At 41.7% G+C, this 22,750-nt stretch overlaps 1 protein-coding gene across 1 annotated transcript in view; it reads right to left on the bottom strand.

The window, feature by feature from the left end:
- Window positions 1-855: 855 nt before the first annotated feature.
- The window catches only part of LOC130019802 (myosin-IIIb), a 410,050-nt gene continuing 388,155 nt past the window's right edge, over window positions 856-22,750 (bottom strand). The window contains exons 27-30 of the mRNA XM_056110474.1: window positions 6,098-6,209; window positions 3,222-3,384; window positions 1,569-1,649; window positions 856-923 (exon numbers count right to left, since the gene is read on the bottom strand). Coding sequence (XP_055966449.1) covers window positions 856-923; window positions 1,569-1,649; window positions 3,222-3,384; window positions 6,098-6,209 — 424 coding nt within the window. The remainder of the gene's footprint in view (window positions 924-1,568; window positions 1,650-3,221; window positions 3,385-6,097; window positions 6,210-22,750) is intronic.

Here is a 22,750-nt window from a genome sequence, read left to right as displayed (position 1 = left end):
TCGGTGCAGCCTTAAAATTATGCCATCGTGACTGCCACGAGGGAAACCATGTTGCCCGTTCCATGCCACATTAACTGGGCATTAACAGAGTGTGCGCAGGCAGGGGCCTGGAGAGGCTTCTCAGCAAAGCAAGATCTGGCTTATGCTTCTAGGACTGGACTCAGTGAACCCACAGTCTAGAGAATATGGAGGCTCCAAGTTTGTATTTTAAAACATATGTTGGGCTTTAGGCCAAACTGCCAGATCAGAAACCAATGCAATATCTTCTCTTAATGGGGGAACGTGTGTGTGTGTGTGTGTGTGTGTGTGTGTGTGTGTGTGTGTGTGCGTGCTTGCATGTGTTGTCATGAATACAAGTAGGGAGCAAACACACTCTCACATGCTGGGTTCTCTTTCTGAAGCTGCAGCTAGAATTGCATCCCTCTTTCTGACACTTTGAAGCTGTGGAGCTTAGAATTCCTCGGTATGGATTTGAAATTTCTTATGTATTTAAATGGACACCCCATTCTCCCAGCTATTTTGGGTTAAAAATGAAGATGTCAGCCCGCTAAAATAGCCTAAGAGAATTCTGAGGAGAATCCCTGGAGCCAGGTCCTGGGTGAGGCCTTCCACAATTCCTTTAAAATGCTCACTTCATTGAAAAAGTTTGCATCAAACACAGCAGCACTTGAAACCCTATACACCCTGTTGCTGAGTCTGATGACCTCTCTCTCTCTCTCTCTCTCTCTCTCTCTCTCTCTCTCTCTCTCTCCCCCTCTCTTCCCCTCTCCTCCCTCTCTCTCCTTCTCTCCTTTTCTCCTCCTGGCCCACTCTGGGGCCTATGCCTTCCAGAGACTCCGGTAGGCATATGCAGTTTCAAATGATAGAAAGACCTGGATTGGCAGCCTCTGAAGATATTGGCACTTGCAGAATAGCAGAGCGACCTAGAAGCAAGGAAGGGGTGATAGGAGGAGCAGCCAGGAACCAGAGTCAGCCAGGCTGGGCAGCCAAGGTCAAGCTTAGCCACAAGAACCACCTAGTAGTCTTCCTGTGCAGTCCAGGGGCCTTAGCAACGTCCCGGGTGTGGGAAAGCAAGTTTTCTGGGAAAGTCCGGAGTTATACTGTCTCTGTGATGCTGAAAAAGGTAGAAGGTAAGAGATTTCCAGGGCTACAACACTTTCCAGAACTTTTTTGATCCAGTGCTCTTGTTTTATGCATGAGGGACATCTAAGTCCAGGAGAGAAAGGGCTGTTTCAGCTGGGCAGTATCAAAGCTCTCTCCAAACTGCCTGCATGTGATCTTGCCTATGCCACTGACCAGCGGTGTCATCGTGGCCACATCACTTCTCATCTCTGTGACTCGACTTGCCCTCTATATCGTGGTATACATAAAAGCATGTATTCTGAGCATCCTGAGCCAGGTATGGTGGAAGAAGATACTTAAACTCTCTGAACCTTTGCTAAATCTTGTCTTTCCTATTGTATTAGCACTAGCTCCTGGATGACTAACCTTTTAACTTTTCTAAACTCATACAAATTTAATGGCAAATGATTTCCAAGTGGATGCTATGAAAATGATGTTTTAATTACCTGCTTGAATATGAACTGCAGACTCACTCCTTCTGCTGCTTATTTTCATAAATTTCCTCCGAGCATCATATCCTCTCCAGGCTAAAAATATAAAACCATGTGCTACAAGTGACATTAATTTACAAATGTGCCAGAGAATTGATATAAGCTGTTTTCCCTCGAATCTGTCACCCCTCTCTCCTCCCTCCTGCTTTCTAGCTGAACAAAATAAGCAGAGACGTGAGCGATGGTTGGGAAAGGGGGCTCTCTGTACTCTCTGCTTTAGCCTTTATGCTGCTTCTAAGGAGTTATTTTTGCTTGGGCTGTGAGTCTCCACATCACTCTGGCCTTCACTTAAGAATCTTTTGGGATCCCTCTCCCAGGTGAGTAATTCTCTTGTCATTTCAATTCCTGAAGGAAGCTGAATTCCTGAGGGGTAAGAAAGAACTGGGATAGCCTGCTGCAATATATATATATATATATATATATATATATATATATATATATAATATATTCTAAAACAGGAGTCTTTCTCCTCCAGTCTACGGACCAGTGCTGATCTACAGGTGTGGAGAGGTTGAAAACTACGCTCTACCACCTTGGTTAATGGTCCACGGTCCTATAAGCAGGGCAGTGCTAATTCATAGGTGTAATCAGGTTGAACACTGGTATAAAAACCTGAAAGTTGCAAGAGTAAAAATTAAGGATCTGGAGAGACAGTACAGCAGAAAAAGCTCTTTCCTTGTACATGACTGATCTGGGTTCAATCCCCAGCACTCCATACGGTTCCCTGAATCCCACTGGAAATGACTCCTGAGCTCAGAGCCAGGAGCAAACCCTGAGCACAGCCAGGTGTGACCCAAAACCAGGAAATAATAATAATAATAATAGTAAAGAGAAGCACAGAGAGGAGTAACTCTTTCAACACTTGGATTTACTGAGAGTAAACTATGAAAGTACAGCTGAAGAAGAGGGAAAAATAAGAGGGAAAGGGCAGGGGAAGTGGATGAAGAGAAGAAAGAGAAGGTGATTCTCCAGGGGTAGTGAGTCCTGTGGGTAGAGCACTAAGGCAAGAAACCACCCACCAGGAATAGAACCGATTCCTCCTTGGAAGCACTACCACCAGCCATGTTGCCAAATGCAATTCTCAAGCCCAGGGCACAGAATGATTCTGGATTATAAGAGCATCCAGGAAATAACTTACAAGATTCAAGGTCTGCTGCTTTCTAAATGGTGTAGCAATAGTCTGGGAGTGCAAACGCTGCATGTGACAAAAAGAACCCACATGTGTACAAACACACTCATGGGGCTTTAGATATGAAAGTCTGTAAACTTTGGTTTATAAACTCTGGGATACAAGTGTCTCTGGAAGAGACATTAGTAATTCTGATGCTGCAAGCCTGCTGTATATTATCTGGGAGTTAGGGCACATGATCTGTTCACTTCTTCCTGCCACTCATCAATGTGTTGTGATAGCTTCTTTGCTGATCCAGAGATCAGGGACTGTATGGTTTCACTCATAGACAAATTCCCAGTTCTAAGCACAGGGCATGGCCTGCAGTGGAAATGGTTTTCTGAAGCAAGGAAGAAAGAGGGGAAGGAAGGGAGGGAGTAAAGCAGTAAGTGAATGGCACTGGGTGCGTATAAGAAGTACAAGGACTTGGGAGCACTCACCTGCCTGAATGACCAGCGCTCCCTTCTCTCTCTTCTCTCGAACCCTCTTGTATCTCCTAGCTCCAAGCCACCCCTTGGCATAGGCCTGCAGCACGACCACCCTGCCTATGACTTCTCGCAGCAACAAATTTAACTGCTCCACATGGTAATATTTGAGAAAAACCTGAAATGAGACATGAGTTTGAGCATTCCCAGGAATTCTTAACTGAAATTTTACTCCAGTCTAGCATCTTATTCAGACTAATATAAAACTTTTCTCTTTGAGAACACAGGGGATTGCCCTGCCACAGAGACAGGGGGGATGGGGGGATGGGGGTGGGAGGGATATTATCCATGGTGGTGGAAAATGGGCACTGGTGGAGGGATGGGTATCTGATCATTGTATAATTGAAACCAAAGCACAAAAAATTGTAAATCTACAACTTTAAAAAAAATAAAATAAAATAAAGGGGAAAAAAAAAAACTTTTCTCTTTGAGAAGTTTGCAGTGACATGACTCACGTCAACATAACTGATATTTTTGTTTGTTCCTGTTGGTTTATGTTTTGGGGCCACACTCAGAGGTACCAAGGGCTTTCTCCTGGTTCTGTGTTCAGGCATCATTTGCGGCCATGTTCAGGGAAACATATGTGGTGCTGGGGATAAAACCTGTGTTAATTGCATGCAAGGCGAGTGTTTTACCCTTGGTACTACCTCTTGAACCATATAATAAATTTCTTGAGTCAACATTTGATTATTTGGGTGGGGGGAGCTTTTGGGTCACACCCAGCAATGCACAGGGGTTACTCCTGGCTCATGCTCTCATGAATTACTCCTGGTGGTGCTCGGGGGACTATATAGGATGCTAGGAATTGTGCTATTGCTCCAGCCACAACCCTTGATTACTGATAGAAACAATGTGGTTAATAAGATTTAGAAATCTTCAGACTGGCCTCCTCTGAAGTTCCATTGTCTCAGCTTGATCTCAACTCTTTGCCTTTTTGTTCATAGCCTCTGATGGAGATGACAACCACAGAACTGACTTGTGACCCACAAGGCAACTTCAGAGGGAGACGAGGACCTCCACAGGGATCACCTTTCTGCTGAGGAGCAGTTAAGGGCAATTTGGAATAGACTTTAAAAACTGGGGTTTAAAGTTCCACTAGGTGAAAAGCTATATACCGTGTAACTGAATCAGGGTCTGTGGCAAATAACACATGAACATAATGTGGATAAGTTGTAAAAAAATACTCATTGTTATGAATACGTTTGGGTTTTTCATGTAGTGCTGGAATACACTACACTAAAAAAAAGGAACTTTTTTTATGTTCCCAGAGCGAACATGTTCCCAGAGCGAACAGATGCCATTGGGCTACACTGGCACATGACAGGGACGAATGAAGACGTTACTGGCACCCGCTCGAGCAAATCGACGACTAATGGGAAGTTAAGTGATTAAGTGAAAAAAAGGAACATTTCCCCTCTGTAGTGAAGAGGCAAAGTATCTGTATTTATATAAACTATTAGAGCCAATACTATGATAATCATGGGGCCCAGCCTACAATAATTAAACTTTAAAATGAGACTTCTGGGGCCGTAGTGATAATACAGAAGGTAAGGCACTTACCTCACATGCAGCTGACCTGGGTTCACTAACCAGCACCCCATAGGGTCCCCTGAACACTACTAGTAGTGGTCCCTGACTGTAGAGGCAGAAGTAAGCCCTGAGCACTGTTGGGTATGGCCCCCAAACAATAACAAAATAGTTACACAAACAAAAAGGTACTGTCAAGAAGCCAGGTTGGGGGTGGGAGGCAATATGTGATCAGTAGTTAAAGGATGGGAACACAGGGTGATGGGATTTGATATGAGAGTATTTTATGCCTAAATACCCATTGAAAATAACCATGTAACTCATGGTATCTAAACAAAAAAGCAAAAAACTGGGGGAGGCGCCATACTCAGCAGTGCTCAGGGCTTAACTCTTGGCTCTGTTCTCAGGGATCAGGCATGATGGGGCTCAGGGAACGATATGGAGTGCTAAGGATCAAACTCAGGTAAGCCGTGAGCAAGGTAGATATCTTACCTGCTGTACTATCTCTCTGTCCTTTAAATACATATATTCTTAAAAGAACATTTTTTAAAATTATTTGTGAATCACTGTAAGGTACAGTTATAGGCTTACAAACTTGTGCTTGCATTTCAGTCATACAATGATCAAGTACCCATCCCCTCACCAGTGTCCATTTTCCACCACCAATGGTCCCAGCATTCCTCCCACCACCCCCACGTTGTCCCCTCCGCCCTGCCTCTGTGGCAGGGCATTCCCTTTTGGTCTCTCTCTTTTTGGGTGTTGTGGTTCTCAACAGAGGTATTGAGCGGCCATCATGTTTGGTCTATAGTCTACTTTCAGCACGCATCTTTCAACATCCTTTACTTGGTGTTCCCTTCTCTATCTGAGCTGCCTTAAAAAAACATTTTAAAGTGAATTCAAGGGCTGGAGCATTAGTGCAGTGAGTAGGGCACTTGCCTTACACGTGACTGATCTAGGTTTGATCCCGGTACCACATATGTTTTCATGAACCCAGTCAGGTGTGATTTCTGAGTGCAGAATCAGGAGAAAGCCCTGAGCACTGATGGACCAGAAACAACACAATAACAAAAGTGATCTCAAATCTCTCATTGTAGAAACGCTAAAGGCCTCTTCCACTACATGAAGAAATTTAAGTCATCTTTCTCCAGTCCAGCAAGTTCTGGGACTTCTGGCCAAGAGCAACAAAGACCATTGTTAGGATGGGGTCTTGTCTGATAAACTAGAACTTAGAAAATTCACATGCCCACAGGGACCCAAATTCTGCTACAGAGCCTCACAGGGGACAGAACAAGAGAAAGAACTACCTTTGTTTCTCCCAGCATCCAGTGATCTAATCCTGACTTTTTCAAGATAGCCACACAGCTCTCTTTGGTCGGAAGTGGAGTTTGATGTGCTCTGAATGCCAGGTAATAATATCTACAAAATAAAAGAGAAACAAAATCAGTTTTTAGTTCTGACTTGATTCAGTACAGTAGAAAGATTCTGGGTCTATGACAAGCCTTGTTTTTTAATAGTAAGTATTTCCTAATCACCAGTAATAGTGGTTTAATTTTGGTTTGGGGAATGCACTTAGCAGTGATCAGGGCTTACTTGCTTCTGGCTCTGTGCTCAAGGATCTCTCTTAATTTTGTACTCAAGGGACCATGCAGTGCTGAGGATTGAACCCGCACCTCCAGCACGCAAAGCAAGCAGTCACTCCATTGAGCTCTCACCTGGCCCAGATAAGCAATTTGTGCTTGCTGCCTCTTTTGTGAGCTCACATTTTCTGGTATGTGTATTTAACTTTTCATTATTTATATTCAAAGCATATATGGCTTTTTTTATACTTAAAAGCATCTAATTCATTTTGCATTTTGAAATTTAGGCAATGTCCCTATCAAAAGTCATGGTATATTAATTAAATAAGAGTACTTATAAGGTACTAAGAGTCAAAACTGAGACTTCACATATGCAAGGCACAGACTCTGTCCTTAACTATATTCTTGATCCTCGAAAGTCATTATTTTAAATGTCGGTATTACTCAGACAAAAATACTTTGTAATCCCACTGTATAAATTGTGATTCTTTTTGAATGGTCCCACCTGAAACACTTTGTAGAGAATGAGAATGAGAATGATCTAACATTACTGACTCTGTCTACTGATTCACACACTTATTTCTAGACATGGAAAGAGTATATTTGCTTAATAGAATCACCACATTTGTCTTAGGAAGTTGCTCATTTTAACAAACTTCCATTGTTTCTGATGAATTTCTGAGTAGATTAAATAAATACCAACCACCAAAACAATTCTTTTTAAAAAATATTCTCCTTATTAAAAATAATTTACAAAAGGCCAGAGAGATAATACAATAGGTAGAGCACTTGCCTTACATGCAGCTGACTGGCATTCTATCCCTGGCATACCATATGGTCCCCTGAGCCTCATAAGGAGTGATCCCTGAGCACAGAGCTAGGAGTAAGTTCTGAGTATTGTTGGGTGTGGTACCAGAAACAAAAATTTCTTTTAAAAAACCTTAATAAGTGTCTTTTTGCTTTGTTTCATTTGGGAGCATACTAGTGGTACACAGGAGCTCTTTCCAACTGTGCTTGGCTTGCCACTCTTGGTGGTGGACTGGGAAGGATGTGGTTCCAGGGACTGAACCCAGGCTTCCTTCACACAGAGCGCCTGTCAGCCCTTGGAGCTGTCTCCCTGGCCCTAAATCTGTTGCTCTTTCAAGAAACCCTTCCCTTGGTTTTGCTAAAATTTTTCCCCACATCTTTTCTGCCCTTTACTGTCATCTATAATTAAATCCAACCCCTTGGGAGCTTAAAAATAAACTAATTTTCTTGTCAAAGGATTTCCCTGACATTTCTCGAACAAGGCTTATTTGTTACTTTAGAATCACTTGGAAATATTTTTTAGATTTCGATATCTTTACTTAAAAATCACCAAAAGAACCTAAAATACTTCCTCCTGACAAATATTCTCCTATATTTCTGTTCAGAAAAATTAGTATGCTTACTTGAGTGACTTAACTTGATATTTGTGCTATAAAACTTTTCACAAATTAAGGTATAATTCTGCATTTGCTGGATACATTTGCACTCAGTGATCCTGGAGCTGTTCTAAAGATTGAATCTCTATTTTTATCTTTGAGGCTAACACTGTGCTCTGCCTTTTTTAGAATTCCAAACTAGTGATGGGTAACACGGACACTGCTGGATCAAGCCCAGGAACCTAATCCTAAAAGATGACATTTGGAGCTAATTGGGAGGAGGAATAGACTGGAGGCTGTCTTCAATCTAAATTTCTTGATTTATTACGATGATAACATTTTATATAGTTTAGTTCCGTGAGAGATGGCTAGTACTGCAATGAGGTGGTTTAAAATTATAGAACAAGCATATAGATGTTATGTTTATAGTGTAGAACAGAGAAGTTTCAAGTGTTTTATCTGCTGGGTAATTTTGGGTACTAGACCAAACCACAGGTTTTAAAAACCAAAAATGGGTTAGAGAGAATGTAGAGTGGGTAGGGCATTTGCTTATATGAGGCTAACCCAGGTTCCAACCCTGGCATCCCATATGGTCCCCCAAGCACAACCAGGAATAATTCCTGAGTATAGAGCTAGTAGTAACTCCTGAGCAATGCCAGGTATACCCCCTGAAATAAATAAAACTCAAGAACAAAACCACCCAAATTTAAAAACAAAAACAAACAAAACAGCAACAACAACAACAAGCCCTGTATATGTGTCAATGGAGCTAACAGAAACAAGACAAAAGGTCTACCAGAAGGAAGGGGTCTTTGGGGGAAAGTGGGGAAGGTCATTGTAAAGAATGGCAAATAAAGCCAAGGAAAATAAGTGTAAGGGTTTGTCTTGAGAGTCAGGTGTTAAAGAGCATCCCTGAGAGGCTGGTGGTTGAAGCAAGGTCTCATGCCCACAAGGCAGGCACTCTACCACTGAGTTACATCACAGCCCACAACCCAAAGACACCCATGTGATTTGTATGCCTCAAATAACAGTGCAACCCCTCATACAAGCACCAGAACTAAAAGAGGCAAACTTTACTGAGTACTGTAGCCAAGTGTGTAAGTGCTGCAATCTAATTTGTGGCCCAAACTAACACCACAGCTAAAACTGCAAGCAACACAGTCAGGGGTGTGAGCACCTCCATGCCATCCCAGCAATAACAACAGCGACAACTTAATTGGCTGAGCACATCCAAAGCATGTGGGAGGGCCGGATTTGATTCCTGACACTACATGGTCTCCAAAGAACCGCTAGGAGTGAGGCCTGAGCACAGAGTCACATAAATCACCTGAGGACCACTGAATATGGTAAAGAAAATAAAACAAAGGCAAGGCTAATATTTTACTATTCACATCTTGTGACTTCCGCATAATTATTTTTGGTGTCAATGTGTTTAAGAACTGATTTGGGTGTAGTCAAACAGCCCAAGTGCCCAACAACAGATGAGTGGATAAGGTGGGGCTGCAGAGATAGTACAGAGGGTAAAGCTCTTGCCTTGCATTCAGCCATCATGGGTTGATCTCTAAGTACCCCATATAATGTCTCCTCAGCTTGCTAAGTGTAATTCCTACACTCAGAATCAGGAGTAAGCCCTGGGCACTACTGGGTGTGACATGTTCCCACCCCCTCCCAAATAAATAAATAACTTGTAGTATATATACAGTGGAATACTACTCAGCTATGAGAAAAAAATGAGATTTTGCATTTTACTGCCATTTGAATGGGACTAGAGGTCATGCTAAGTGAAGTGAATCAAAAAATAAAAAGAAATAAATAAGGGATGATCTCTCACAGCAGAGTATAAAGAAACAAAACAAGGGATTTAGACAATCCCCAGAAGAAACAACCCGAGACACGATTAATAGAACTGGGAACTGAGAAGGCTCAGTGGGGTGGAGGATGACAGTGGTGGGGGGGTCTTAAAACACAGGTGGAAGAGTTGCTGTATCTGCTTTGCAGGTATAAAACAATCTTTGCAAGAGTATTGTACACTATGATACCTCAATGAAAAATAATAATAATAATTAAAAAAGGAAACACAGGGTTTATTAAATACAGCAAAATTGGCCTCAAAGCAAGTGCTCCTTTTGAGTCACTGTCAGGAGAGACATTCCAAGCACTGAGCCAGTAGTAACTCCTACGCATTGCTGGAGGTAGCCTCAAACCCTCTCCGGAATCGAATTTCAAGGTAGACTTAAGCTCTTCCAGACACATTGTGCATGGAACTGGGGACTATACCTGGATAGACCTCAGAAGCTGCTACCATAAGGCAGGAGACAATGCAGCCAAGGCAGCCAGAGAACGTGGGACCAAATACAAGGAGAGAGTGTCAGAGACAACCCTGGATATTAGTGGAGCTTCCTCTGCTTTTAGCTAAGTATGGACTGGCATAAGCATTGGGGGAAACTATATAGCTTGGAAAAGACCCATCCAAGAGTAGAGAGAGCAGTGATTGAGGATCATACAGATTAGAAACTGCCCACTTCTGCCACCCACAATTTATTGGATGATGGACAGAATAGTCAGAAGGTCTTCTTTCAGGAAATTTTAACCCTAAACAGGGTTCTGCTTATACCTATTGGCCTTAAAAACAAAATCCAAAAGGATAAAACTATTCCCCAGTAATTTAACTGAATCCCACTCAAAGAAAAGGATCAAGATATTTATGGGGAAACAAAAATACCCAGCAACCAAAAAGATAAAAATGACAATATTTGGCATCCAGGCAAAGATGACTAGGCATGCAGGAAAATATAATCCATAATGAAAAGAAAAAAATCAATGAATTGAAATGGATCCAGAAGTGACACAGATGTTAAAATTAACAGAAAAGGACATTAAAATTGATATTTTACTTGTATCCCATATGTTTAAAAAGTTCAATGGAGACACAGAAGATTTAATATAACCTAAATAGAACTTTTAGAAATGAAGACTCCAATGCCTGAGATAACAAACAACAAAAATAACAAACAATGTCCTTCCGTTGTGCATCGATTTGTTTGAGCGGGCCCAGTAACGTCTCCATTTTTGAGACTTGTTGTTACTGTGCTTGGCATATTGAATATGTCACAGGAAGCTTGCCAGGCTTTCTCCTGTGGGCATGATACTCTCGGTACCTTGCCCGGTTCTCTGAGAGGGGCGGGGGAATCGATCCCAGCTTGGTAGGGCTGGTTGCGCACAAGGCAAACGCCCAACCATTGTGCTATCGCTCCAGCTCCTCTGCCTGAGATGAAAAACAATAATGATGTGTTTTTGAGACTTGGTCTAAAGTTCAATGCATATAGATAAGTAAAACATGTAGTAATAAAAACAGTATAAATTAAAAACAAATAACAGGGGCTGGAGAGGTAGCACAGGGGTTAAGACACTTGTCTTGCCTGTGGCAAATTTGAATTTTAGTCCCAGGACCACTTATAGTCCCACAGCACTTCCAGGCCCCAGATCTCAGAATAGCCCCTGGACACCACTGGGTGTATATATATAAAATGACACCAGCATGAATATTAGAAGAGAAAAAAAGTAAATAGTCATAAGATTTTACACTATTTTGAAGTGGAAGTAGTATAATATTATTTGGAGATAAGCTGGGAGAAGTTAGATAACAGAAGTCCTAAAGCAACCCATAAAATAAAAAATTACTAAAATAACAATAAAGATAAAAATTACACAAAATATTCAATAAATGTAAAAGAATTTGAATAATAAAAAGGAACAGTGAGCAGACAAACAAAAGGAAACGAAAAGCAAAATGATATAATGAACCTAGCCATGGGAATAGCGATGTTAATGTAATAATAAAAACACTCCAACATAAAGGCAGAAATTTTCAGGATAGATAAAACAAATCAATTGTATGATGCTTACAAAAATACATAAAAAGAAATAAAAGGTCAAAAGTGAAAGAAGAATACCTTGCCAACTCTGGTCAAATTAAAACTGGATTGACTATGTTACTATCAGACAAATTAGATTTCAGAGCAAAAAATATCACTAGGGTTAAGGAGGTTTAGTTCATAATGATAAAAAGATCAGTTCATCAAGAGAATCCAAATATCCTAAAATGTTTGCACCTAAAACAGGAGTTTGAAATTCTGTGATGCTAAAATCGACAGCACAGCAAAAAAAAAAAAAAAAAAAAAGATGTAACTACAACTACAGTCAGAGATTTCAAGGATTGGAGTGGGTGAGGTGCTTGCCTTGCACATGGTCAACCTGGATCTGGTACCCAGCATCCCATATGGTTCCCTGAACACCACTGGGAGTGATCATGAGTGCAGAGTCAGGAGTAAAGCCTGAGCACAGCTGTTGAGTGTTACCCGACCCCTCCTCATCTCCACACCCACAAATGGGTGTGATCACCAATTTGAATAAGTAACAAAGTCAGAAATTCTAACATATTATTTTAATAAGTGATAAAATAAGTAGGGGTAAAGAATATTAATTTTCTAATTTGAGGGCCACACTTGGTGGTGGTCAGGACTTACTCCTGCTTGATTCTCAGGGATCACTCTTGGCAGTGCTTGGCAGATCAGATCAGATATGGTACTTGGAAACACTGGAATCAAACTGGAATCTGTTGTGTGTAAGGCGATTGCATAACTTCCACACTATCTTTCCAGCCCATTGTAGAAAACTTGAAAAATCATTTGGCCAGAATGTTATATATATATAACATTTTAGTCAATAATGCATATTCTTTTAAATTGTAAATAAAACATTTACCAAGAGTCCATATACTGGGCCATAAAAGAAGACTTAGTAAATTGAAAAACCAGGACTGTAGAGATTGTTCACTGGACTGAAGTAAATGCTTTGCTGGCAGGAGGTCTGGGTTCAATTCCTGGGCACCACTGGGAGTAACCTTGGAGCAGCTAGCCAGTAGTCCCTAAGCAGTGTCAGGAGTGACCCAAAATTTTTAAAAAATAAATTAACTATTCAAGTCACAGAAAGCATATTCTCTGACCATAATTGAATAAAATTAAAATTTGACAATAGGTAGATATCAAAAACACTCCCAAATAGTTATGAACAGACTTCAAAATAACCCATAGGTCAAAGAAAAAATCAAAAGCAAAACTATAACAAATCTTTTTGTTTTTTCTGTTTTGTTTTATTTTTGAATCATACCTGGCTTACTCCTGACTCCGCACTCAAGGATCACTCCTGGCATTACTAGGAGAAACATATGGGGTGCCAAGGATCAAACCCAGGTTGGCCATATGCAAGACAAGTGCCCTACCCAGTCTATTATTTCTTCAGCCCCTAGAAAATACTTTTGATTAAGTAAAGATGAAAACACACCTATTAAATTTTTTTTTATAATTTATTTATTTATTGAATCACTGTGGGAAAAGTTACAGAGCTTTCGGGTTTAGGTCTCAGTCATGTAGATACCAAACACATTTCCCTTTACCAATACTCATTTTTAACCCCGAACCCCAATAGACCCCCACCTCCCACCCCTCCCAATTCTTTGTGAGGCAGATGAGTTCTAGTTAATACTCTATCTACTTTGACTAGATAGATTATTTCGATAGAAGATGCACAATTATTGTTTAGAGTTTACGACCCCCCCCCCCCCAATCAGACATGCTGAAACAGCGTTGTGAAATGATTTGCTTTCTACAACTTGGTTTAAGAATAAAATGATGTCGCACGGCCGCTATTGCGGCCGCGCGGTTTTGAATTTCTGCTATTTTACTTATTGACCCTGGAAGAATTTCTATTAAAAGTTAGCTAGTTAAGAGATTGGTTTCTGTGCACAAGTCCATTTGCTTTTCTGCTCCAAGCGGCTGGTTCTCTGTGCTAAGTCCTTGTGCCTCCGGGGCCGTGGCCGTGCCGGAGAGCCGCTCGTGGGGGGCAGCTGGCGACCCCGGTGGGGCGTGGGGGACGGCCCACAAAGCCCCCCTTCCCATGAGGTCCCCGCCGCTCCCCCGAGCCCTGCTCAAACCCGCTTTCCACAAGGCTCCCGTGCGGCCGCCATCTTTCTTTCCAGAGAGCACACCTATTAAATTTTATATAAAAACAGTTCTTAAAGAGTTCATACCATTAAACACCTATTAGAAAATAATGGTTTCAAATACACGACTTTAGCCTTGACCAAACAATAAGAAGAGCAAATTAAACCCCAAATGAGCATAAAAAGAAAATAATAAAAATCAACATAAAATATAAATCAATGAAATATAAAATAGACAAACTGAATAAAATTAATAGCTGGTTCTCTGAGAGGTTTGACAAAACTAATAAACCTCAAACCATATAGATTTGGATAAAAGAAATTAAAGGAAAATGAAGACACAAATAATAATAAAGAAAATAATAAGGAAATTTGAACAGCTATGTCATGATAACAAAAACAGAAAATGCATATGATCTTAATAAATGAGAAAAAGCATTCGACAATCCTATTTTAAAAAAACACAACATCCTGGCAGACTAGAGAGCTGGTACAGGGGTTTTATATGCTGCTAATTCTGGTTTGATTCTTGACACCACATCTAGTCCTTGAACTCCCCAGAACTAGGAATAGCTCCTGGCCACCACTAAGTGTGACCCAATCCCTCCTCACCTGCAAACACACACACACACACACACACACACACACACACACACACACACAATCTCTCAGCAGTCTTATACTATTAAGGAATCTCAGGGAACTCAGTGTTTTAAAATGTGGCCAGAGAGCTAGCACAGGTGTTAAGACTGATTATCAGTGAGAATGCCACTGCAGCCCTCTGAGCACTGCCTGGGAAATATATATAGTGTCTGGGAGATAGTGCAGGTGGTAGAGCATCTGTGAAGCTCTCAGTTCAATCCCTGCCCTGCAATCCCGAGAATACCATTGAATGTGGCTGTCGTATCCCCTGAGTATTAAATCATTAGGCTTGCTCTATTGGCTGAGCATCACCTGGATCCTGGGTAGCAGTGTAGCACTGTCTTCCCATTGTTCATCGATTTGCTCGAGTGGGCCCAGTAACGTCTCCATTGTGAGACTTGTTGTTACTGTTTTTGGCATATCAAATACACCACAGGGAGCTTACCAGGCTCTGCCGTGAAGGCAGGATACTCTCGGTAGCTTGTCAGACTATCCAAGAGAGATGGAGGAATCGAACCCGGGTTGGCCGTGTGCAAGGCAAACGCCCTACCTGTTGTGCTATTGCTCCAGGGCCAGAAAGACAGCACAGTGGGGAAGTCATTTGCCTTGCATGAAACCAACCTGGGCTTGATCCTGGCACCACATATGGTTCCCTCCTGAGGACTGCTAGAAGTAAACCCTGAGTACCACTGGGTATAACTTCAAAAACTAAAAAAAAAAAAAAGAGAGAGAGAGATTCTAGGCAGTGCAATGAGACATGAAAAGAAGCAAGCCAGTTATGTAAGAAAAATAAACAGAATTGTCTTAGTTTGAAGATGACACATTGTCTAAGTAGAGACTCCAATGGCATATACAAAAATCTACAGAAATAATAAGTTTAGCAATATTGTAGGATAAAAATACACAAAAATTATAGTTTTTCTATACACTAGCATCAATTATAAATAAAAATACAAAAATAGTTTATAGTAGTAAAGTGAGAATATTTAATAAAAGGGATCAATTGATCACTTGATCACATGACTTCCCGTTAATTATCGATTTGTTCAAGCAGGCACCAGTAACGTCTCCATTCATACCTGTCACGTGCTAGTGTAACCCAATGGCATCTGTTCATTCTAGGAACACAAAGAGCCTCAAGCCAATCGTTCAAGGTCTTGACGAAGAAGTCTGACCATCTTGTAGGTGGGCAGCCACACGGTCTTTTGACGTCCCGTGGAATCCAGTCGGTAATGGCTCTAGTCCAGCGGTCGTCTCCAAATCTCATTATGTGTCCATCCCATTTGATTTTTGATGCCTTGGCAAACAAGACAGAGTCCCTGATTCTTGACCATTGACAGAGGTCGGAACTCCAGATTCTATCTCTCATTTGAGTGAAACGTGATACTCCAAGCATAGCTCTTTCAATTCCTCTTTGGGAGACCTGACTAGCGTTCTCCTCCTGTTTTTGTAGGGCCCACGTCTCTGAGGCGTATGTTAATGCAGGAAGAACAGTGGAATTGAAGAAGTGTGCCCGGAGCCAGAGGTTCTTCGTCCTCTTAGCTATTTCTTCGACGTTCTTTTAGGTGTTCCAAGCCGCTCTCTTCCTCCTGCGCAACTCAGGTGCCAGGTCATTGGTCATGTTGATTTCTCGACCTAGGTACACATAACTGTTGCATTCGGAGATGTTCGTTACACTGAGAGCGAATGAAACATTAGGAATGAGACTGTTTCTCATAAACATTGTCTTCGTGAGATTCAGCTGGAGTCCGACCTTTCCACACTCATGGTCGAAGTCGGCCAGCATTTGTGCCACTTGTCTAATGTTTGGTGTTATTAGAACGATGTCATCAGTAAAGCGGACATGGTGTAGTTGCCGACTGTCTATCTTCACTCCCATTCCTTCCCATTCCAGTTGTCACATGACGTTCTCAAGGGTGGCACTGAAGAGTTTTGGTGAAATGGTATCACCCTGCCAAACCCCTCTCTTGACATCGATGATCACTTCTTTGTAGAATAGTGAGATCCTGGTAGTGAATCTGTAATACAGCTCATGGAGTATCCTGATGTATTGAGTTTGAATGCCCTGAATGGCTAGGGCTTCGATGACCAGTTCCATCTCAACAGAATCAAAGGCCTTCTTTAAATCAATGAACGTTAGACAGATCAGCATCTTGAACTCCCAAGAAACCTCAATGAGCTTTATTGTGTGGATATAGTTAATCGTGCTGAATCCTTTTTGAAAACCGGCTCGCTCGCATGGTTGTCCTTCATGTAGTGCTCTGCCAATCCTATTCAGGATGACTCGAGTGAACAGCTTGTAGATGAGAGACAATAGGCAGATTGGGCGATAGTTGCCTATGTTGTACAGTAGTACAGTCCTGCTGGTTTTCCATTGGGATGGAACCTTGCATTCAGACAGGTAGTGAGTGAAGAGCTGAGCCAGTATGTTGATGAGTACTGATGGCAGGTTCTTCAGGTGTTCAGGTCTGACCTTGTCTGGGCCAGGTGCTGTTTGTTTCTTTACCGACAAAATGGCGTGTCGGATCTCTGAAGGGAGAACTTTGGGAACGACATATCCATCCTGCGGAATTTGGTATGTGAGCAGGTGGACATAGCTATCAAAGAGATCTGAGTAGAAGTCATGGATAATCTTCTCCATTGCCTTTCTGGAAGATGTGAGAGATCCATCAGGACGTCAGAGGGCAGTCATCTTGGTCTTGTAGTTGGCGAAGGACAGGGGGGCATTACGAATGCTTTTCCCGGCATCTGCCGCATCTACCAGCACTGTTGCTCTTCTCTCTTTGAGGTCTTCCTTTATTGCATCTCTGCACTGCTTTGCAAGCTCAGACATTCGCTTGCGTTTGCCAGAGGCATGTGCCAAACCACGTTGGTGAATAAGCTCAAGAGTTTTTGAAGACAGGCATTTTTTTTGGGTATCTCTCTCTCAGCGTTCCTTGCACAATCATGGAGGTGCTGAACCAGTCGATCGTATTCCTCATCAATGTTGTCAAAGATGGCATCTTCCCATGTTGCAGCAATAGTGCCAAAGAGCTCCCAGTTGGTGGTCGTTCTGGGAGTTCTCTTCTTAAACTTTGCAGTCCTTTCTCCCCGTGCTGTGAAGTAGAATTTTGCATGGAGGAGATGGTGGTCCAATCCTGTTTGGAATTTTGGGACAACAGTGATATCAGTCAGGCAAAACTGTCGATTGAATATGATGTGGTCAATTTTGTTGTAGAACCATCCACCGGGAGACTCCCATGTCCAACATTTAGATTCGGCCTTCTGGAACTGTGAGTTACTATGGATGGCCTTGGTCCTTATATAAAGCAGGTGGGTTTCATCCAGTCAGTAGAAAGTCTGGTGAGAGATGGCGGCCCCTGAGGGGGAAGGAATTCTATGTCTAGATAGTTTTTGGGCAATCTGCAACATCCACTCTTACTGTATGGGCCATACTTAGCTGTGCTCTGGGCTTTCTCCTGGCTCTGTATTCAAAGATCTCTCCTGGTCAGGCTCTAGACCATATGGGGTGCTGGGGATCAAACCTGTGTTAGGTGCATGCAAGGTAATCACCCTACCCACTATCTTCTTTCTGGTCCTTCTTACCAGAATTTCTAATCTGCCAGCCTGGCCTGTAGATTTCTTATTTACATGAGAATCACATGAGACAATACCTTAAAATAAATATCTTCATATTTTTATATAGATATATGTAGATGATCACTGTATCACTATATTACTGTCATCCCATTGTTCGTCGATTTACTTGAGCAGGCACCAGTAATGTCTCTATTCCGCCCAGCACTGAGATTTTAGCAGCCTCTTCTTACTCGTCTTTTCCCAACAATTGGAGGCTCTTTCAGGATCAGGGGAATTAGACCTATAGTTATTAATAGTTTTGGGATATTGAATACACCACGGGTACCTTGCCAGGCTCTGCCCATGCAGGCAGGATACTCTCAGTAGCTTGCTGGGCTCTCTGAGAGGCATATATTTATATATTTCTCTCTATTATTTGTTGCCTACTGTCTGAACCCCATCAAATATGGTGTGGTAATTATGGAAAATAGATAGAAACTGTTTTATAATGTGTTGCGGCTGTGTGGTCTGGAAAGCGGCCTGAAGTGTGGAGGCGGTTGGGTAGTGGAGGTCAGCTGCCAGGGCTGGGTCCCTTGGGGTGGGGAGGGCTCTCACCCACTCTACTCTGGGGCGCCTTGAGTAAAAAGAGCCTGGCAAGAAGTCCGGTGGCATGGTTATGGGGGCCTCCTTTTATACTCCTGTCTGGGAGGAGCAGCCATGTGAGTTCTGGAGGGGGGCCTATGAGGAGATTATCTGGTGCCGGCAGGGTGTGGATTATGGGTTTGATCCCTGGGTCACCAGAGACTGGGGGAAGCAGGCAGAGGATCTTTGCTCCCGGGTCCCATCGAGTCCAGAGTCCAAGGTCACAAAGTTCCACATTATCTGGGTTCCGTGGGACTTCATGCGTGAGGCTTGGTCCGAGCATCTGGAAAGTGGCCTGGAGTGTGGCGGAAGTTGGGTAGTGGAGGTCAGCTGCCAGGGCTGGGTCCCTTGGGGCAGGGAGGACTCTCACCCACCCCACTCTGGGGCACCCTGAGTGAAAACAGCCTGACGCCGAGTCCATCATGTAGATGATAGCCATGGATGATCTAATAGATGTAGATACATACACACCTTACTGATTCTTTTCTTTGAGAACTCTAATACAATTAGTTTTGTTTTCATTTGCTATCATTTTGAGACACCGAGTGGAAACAGAGACAGCTTTGGTGATGGACCTACAGTATTGCTGAATGTAAAAGCAAATTCTGTGCCTACTGATGAGTAAGTAAAAGATTATTATTCAGGAATTTCCTTTCCTCTTTATTGCTGCTTTTTCTTTTCTTGGTGAACTTTCCTACAGACATTATTTCTTCTTTACTGCAAACTGGCATCCAAGACATCCCAACCCAGTATTTTTCTTTTTTCCCACAAACAGAAATTCCCAGATCTGTGTCAAAACTTTCCAGGCCTGGACAATCCGACAAGAACAATCTTGCAAAGGCTTTGGCTGGCACCTCTATAATAAATTGTTTTTGAAAGGAGCTTAGCCATCATTAAATTCCTTACTTGTCCAGAGAAGAAAGCCCAAGAGAAGGTGAGGTTAAAGCTGCCAACCTTGTAAATGGAAGACTTCAGGATTACCCAGATCTTCTGATTCCACATTCAGGTCTCTTCACACACATTCCACTAACCTCTACTCTCATTCTATACATAACTGGAAGTATCTGGGATCTTTTATCTTCCAGCACTTTCCAATTTACTGGAACTTTTGAATATCTATAGTTAACTGGAATGTTGGACTTTTGATTTAGGAGACATGTTGATTTCCTCATCTGAACACCAGTTGTCGGGTGGTCCTTGACATATATGTGAGGAATCCAAACAATAGTCCTTTAGATCTAGTGTATTAGTAAGGTGTTCGTGTTTCGACAGAAAATCAAAGAAATCATCTCTGCTATCCCTGCAGACTCTACTCTGATCATCTACTTTCTGCTATTCTGCAACTTTATCTAAATAATAGCAAACTAATAGCTATTTCAATTCTGTCCAGTCTGGTGATGTTTTAACAGACTCCTTCCTTATTATGGGAAAAATCAGTTTTGTCTTCATTTGCAATTCATTTCAACATTGTTTAACTTTATATAAGCCTGTGCCACTTAAACTTTTCTTTTGATCTAAAAATAACATCTGCCTGGTTCCTTCATATTCTATGGATAAAATTGATTCTTTATATATATATTCATCATTCTTATGTGGGGGGCACACACAGTATTTCTCAGGTCTTATTTCTGGCTTTACACTCAGGGATTATTCCTGCAAGGGCTAGGGGGCCATATGTGGTGCTTGGGATCAAACCCAGGTCAGCTGTGTGCAAGGAAAGTGCCTTACCTAATATACTATCTCTATGCAAGTTGTGATTTTACCTTCTTCTGAATTTTTTTTTTCTAGAAGGTGTTGTTGGAGCCACACACCTAAGTACTCTTAACTCTGTTAAGAACTTGCTTCAGATAGGACTTGGGAAACCATGTTATACATGGGATCAAACAGGGGCTAATAGCATGCAAGTTTATCTCTTAACTCCTCTATGTACTAACCCCAACCCTGAAAATTATGTTTTAATCAAAGAGTTAGAAAGAAGTATAAAGGCTATACAGGCTATAGAGATTTCATCCAAAGGAGCGTAAGTACAAGTTGAAGCAGGAAATTATACTGAAGACCCAGTGCTACTGAGTGAACCTAAAAGGTCACAGAAATACTACTACTTTTCTACTACAACCACTGAAGCAGAAATTACTGTTTTTTGTACATGTTGAAGTATACTAAAAAAATAACCTACAGTTTTCCAGAATAATCACATTGATCCAGACCTTCACCAGTAGGTGAAGATTACTATTGCTCTCTCCATGCCAATACAAAGAACCATCAGATTCAGTGATTACTGCCAAAGTAGATATAAAATGGCAGTTTGTTAACAGTGTCTGTTGTGGTGGTGGAGGCAGTGATACTAGTGATACTGGCATGTGGGAGGGGCACACAGCTGGTGGTACATAGAGACCAGTGCAGTGTTCAGGGCTACACTTGATCCAGGAGTGGCGACTGAACACAGAGCCTCACAAGGTGTGTGCTCTACTAAGTCACCAGCCCAAATTGTGGTTTTATTTTGCATTTCCTTGATAACTAATGATGACTAGTGTTACCTTTAGTTTCAGTGAAGTCATCTAACAAAAAAATTGTCTCACAACAGACAATATTAATTTTCCATTTTCCCCTATTAATTATTTATACTCCTGGATATAGAGAGGAGAAAGAAGAGATAGAAAAGTTATCCATTGCAGATAAAATTGTGTTAGAGTTGGCAATAGTTTATGCTTTTGTAATCACTGACATTTTGAATTTGCAACTTTCTTCTTGGGGGGGGGAGAGTTGGGTCATACCTGGCAGTGCTCAGGGATCACTCCTGGTGCTCAAGGGATGAATATACATGGTTGGGGGGGGGAGGGATCAAATTTAGGTTGTCTTTTTTGAAAGGTAAATGTATTACTCCTTTACTAGTTCTTGAGCCCTGGCCCCTTTTTAACTTTAGATTTGGGGTCATAACCAGCAGTGCTCAGGAGAAACTTCTACCTTTGTGCATAGGGGTTACTTTTGGTGGTGCTCTGTGGACTATGTAGTATCTGAAATTGAACCTGGGCCTCCTCCATACATCCCACGTATGGAGTTTTTTTTTCAGGGATCCTAAATTTGCAACTCATTTATTGGTCATTTTCTCCCTACATTTTCACATTGTTTGGGAAAAATACAAATCTCTAAAGACAGTTTGGAATCTCAACCAATAATAAATGAGCTCTGCTTTGAGTCATCAATCCAGTTTAAGTTTCTTACTTAAAGGCATGTAAAACACCTGTACTCCTAGATGGTATTGCTGTAAATTAACAGTGAGGTCTTTTTACCCAAAGGTTAATTATACAAACATTTTAATTTCCCTCTTTTATCCCTAAAAATATTAAGCATATTCTGCATAGTTTTAGGACTTTGGTATAACCATGTTTCTTTTTATCACTTTCTAAATAAAAATGTTTTATCGTTCCCATTTTGTACTTATTTGTTCATGAAAAAAAAGGAAGGAAGGAAGAAATTTGGGCCAGAGAGATATTAGAGTGGGTAAGGCGTTTGACTTGCACATGTTACCCAACCAATCCAACCCAACCCAGATTCAATTTCTGACACCATATACATTCCCCCTGCACTATTAGGAGGGATCCTTGAGCACAAATCCTGAAGTAAGCCTGAACATTGATGGATGTGTCCCAGAAACACTGCTAGGGCAGACCGATAATATAGAAGATAGGGTGCTTGCCTGGCATGCAGCTGACCTATGTTCAATCTCCAGCATCCCATATGGTTCCCTGAGCACCATCAGGAGTAATTTCTGAGTGCAGAGCCAGGAGTAACCCCTGAGCACTGTGGGTTATGGCCCAAAAGACAAAGCAAAACAAAACAACAATTACAGAACCCTAAAACAATAAAACCCAACAAATCCAAAAAACTCCAGACTATTTAGGACCTTATGATGGAAGATAGTGCTGACATGAGTCATCAGTAGAAGCTAGAATGACATGAGTGGGCAAGTGGATACCTCCCATGGCCTTATGAGACTTACATTATCATGTGGGAAAAAAACATGGATTACTTTGGGTAGAGATAAATGTTAGGAGGAATAATACATCAGAAGAGGGATGTTAATAAGCAAATTTGAGGAAATGTTTTGTCAGGCTGGCTTTAGCAACCAGGATA

Source organism: Sorex fumeus, unplaced genomic scaffold (genome assembly GCF_029834395.1).
Source record: "Sorex fumeus unplaced genomic scaffold, SorFum_2.1 ptg000009l, whole genome shotgun sequence".
Lineage (NCBI taxonomy): Eukaryota > Metazoa > Chordata > Mammalia > Eulipotyphla > Soricidae > Sorex > Sorex fumeus.
The sequence above is the reverse complement of the archived record's forward strand: the minus strand, read 5'-3'. Positions and strand labels throughout refer to the sequence as shown.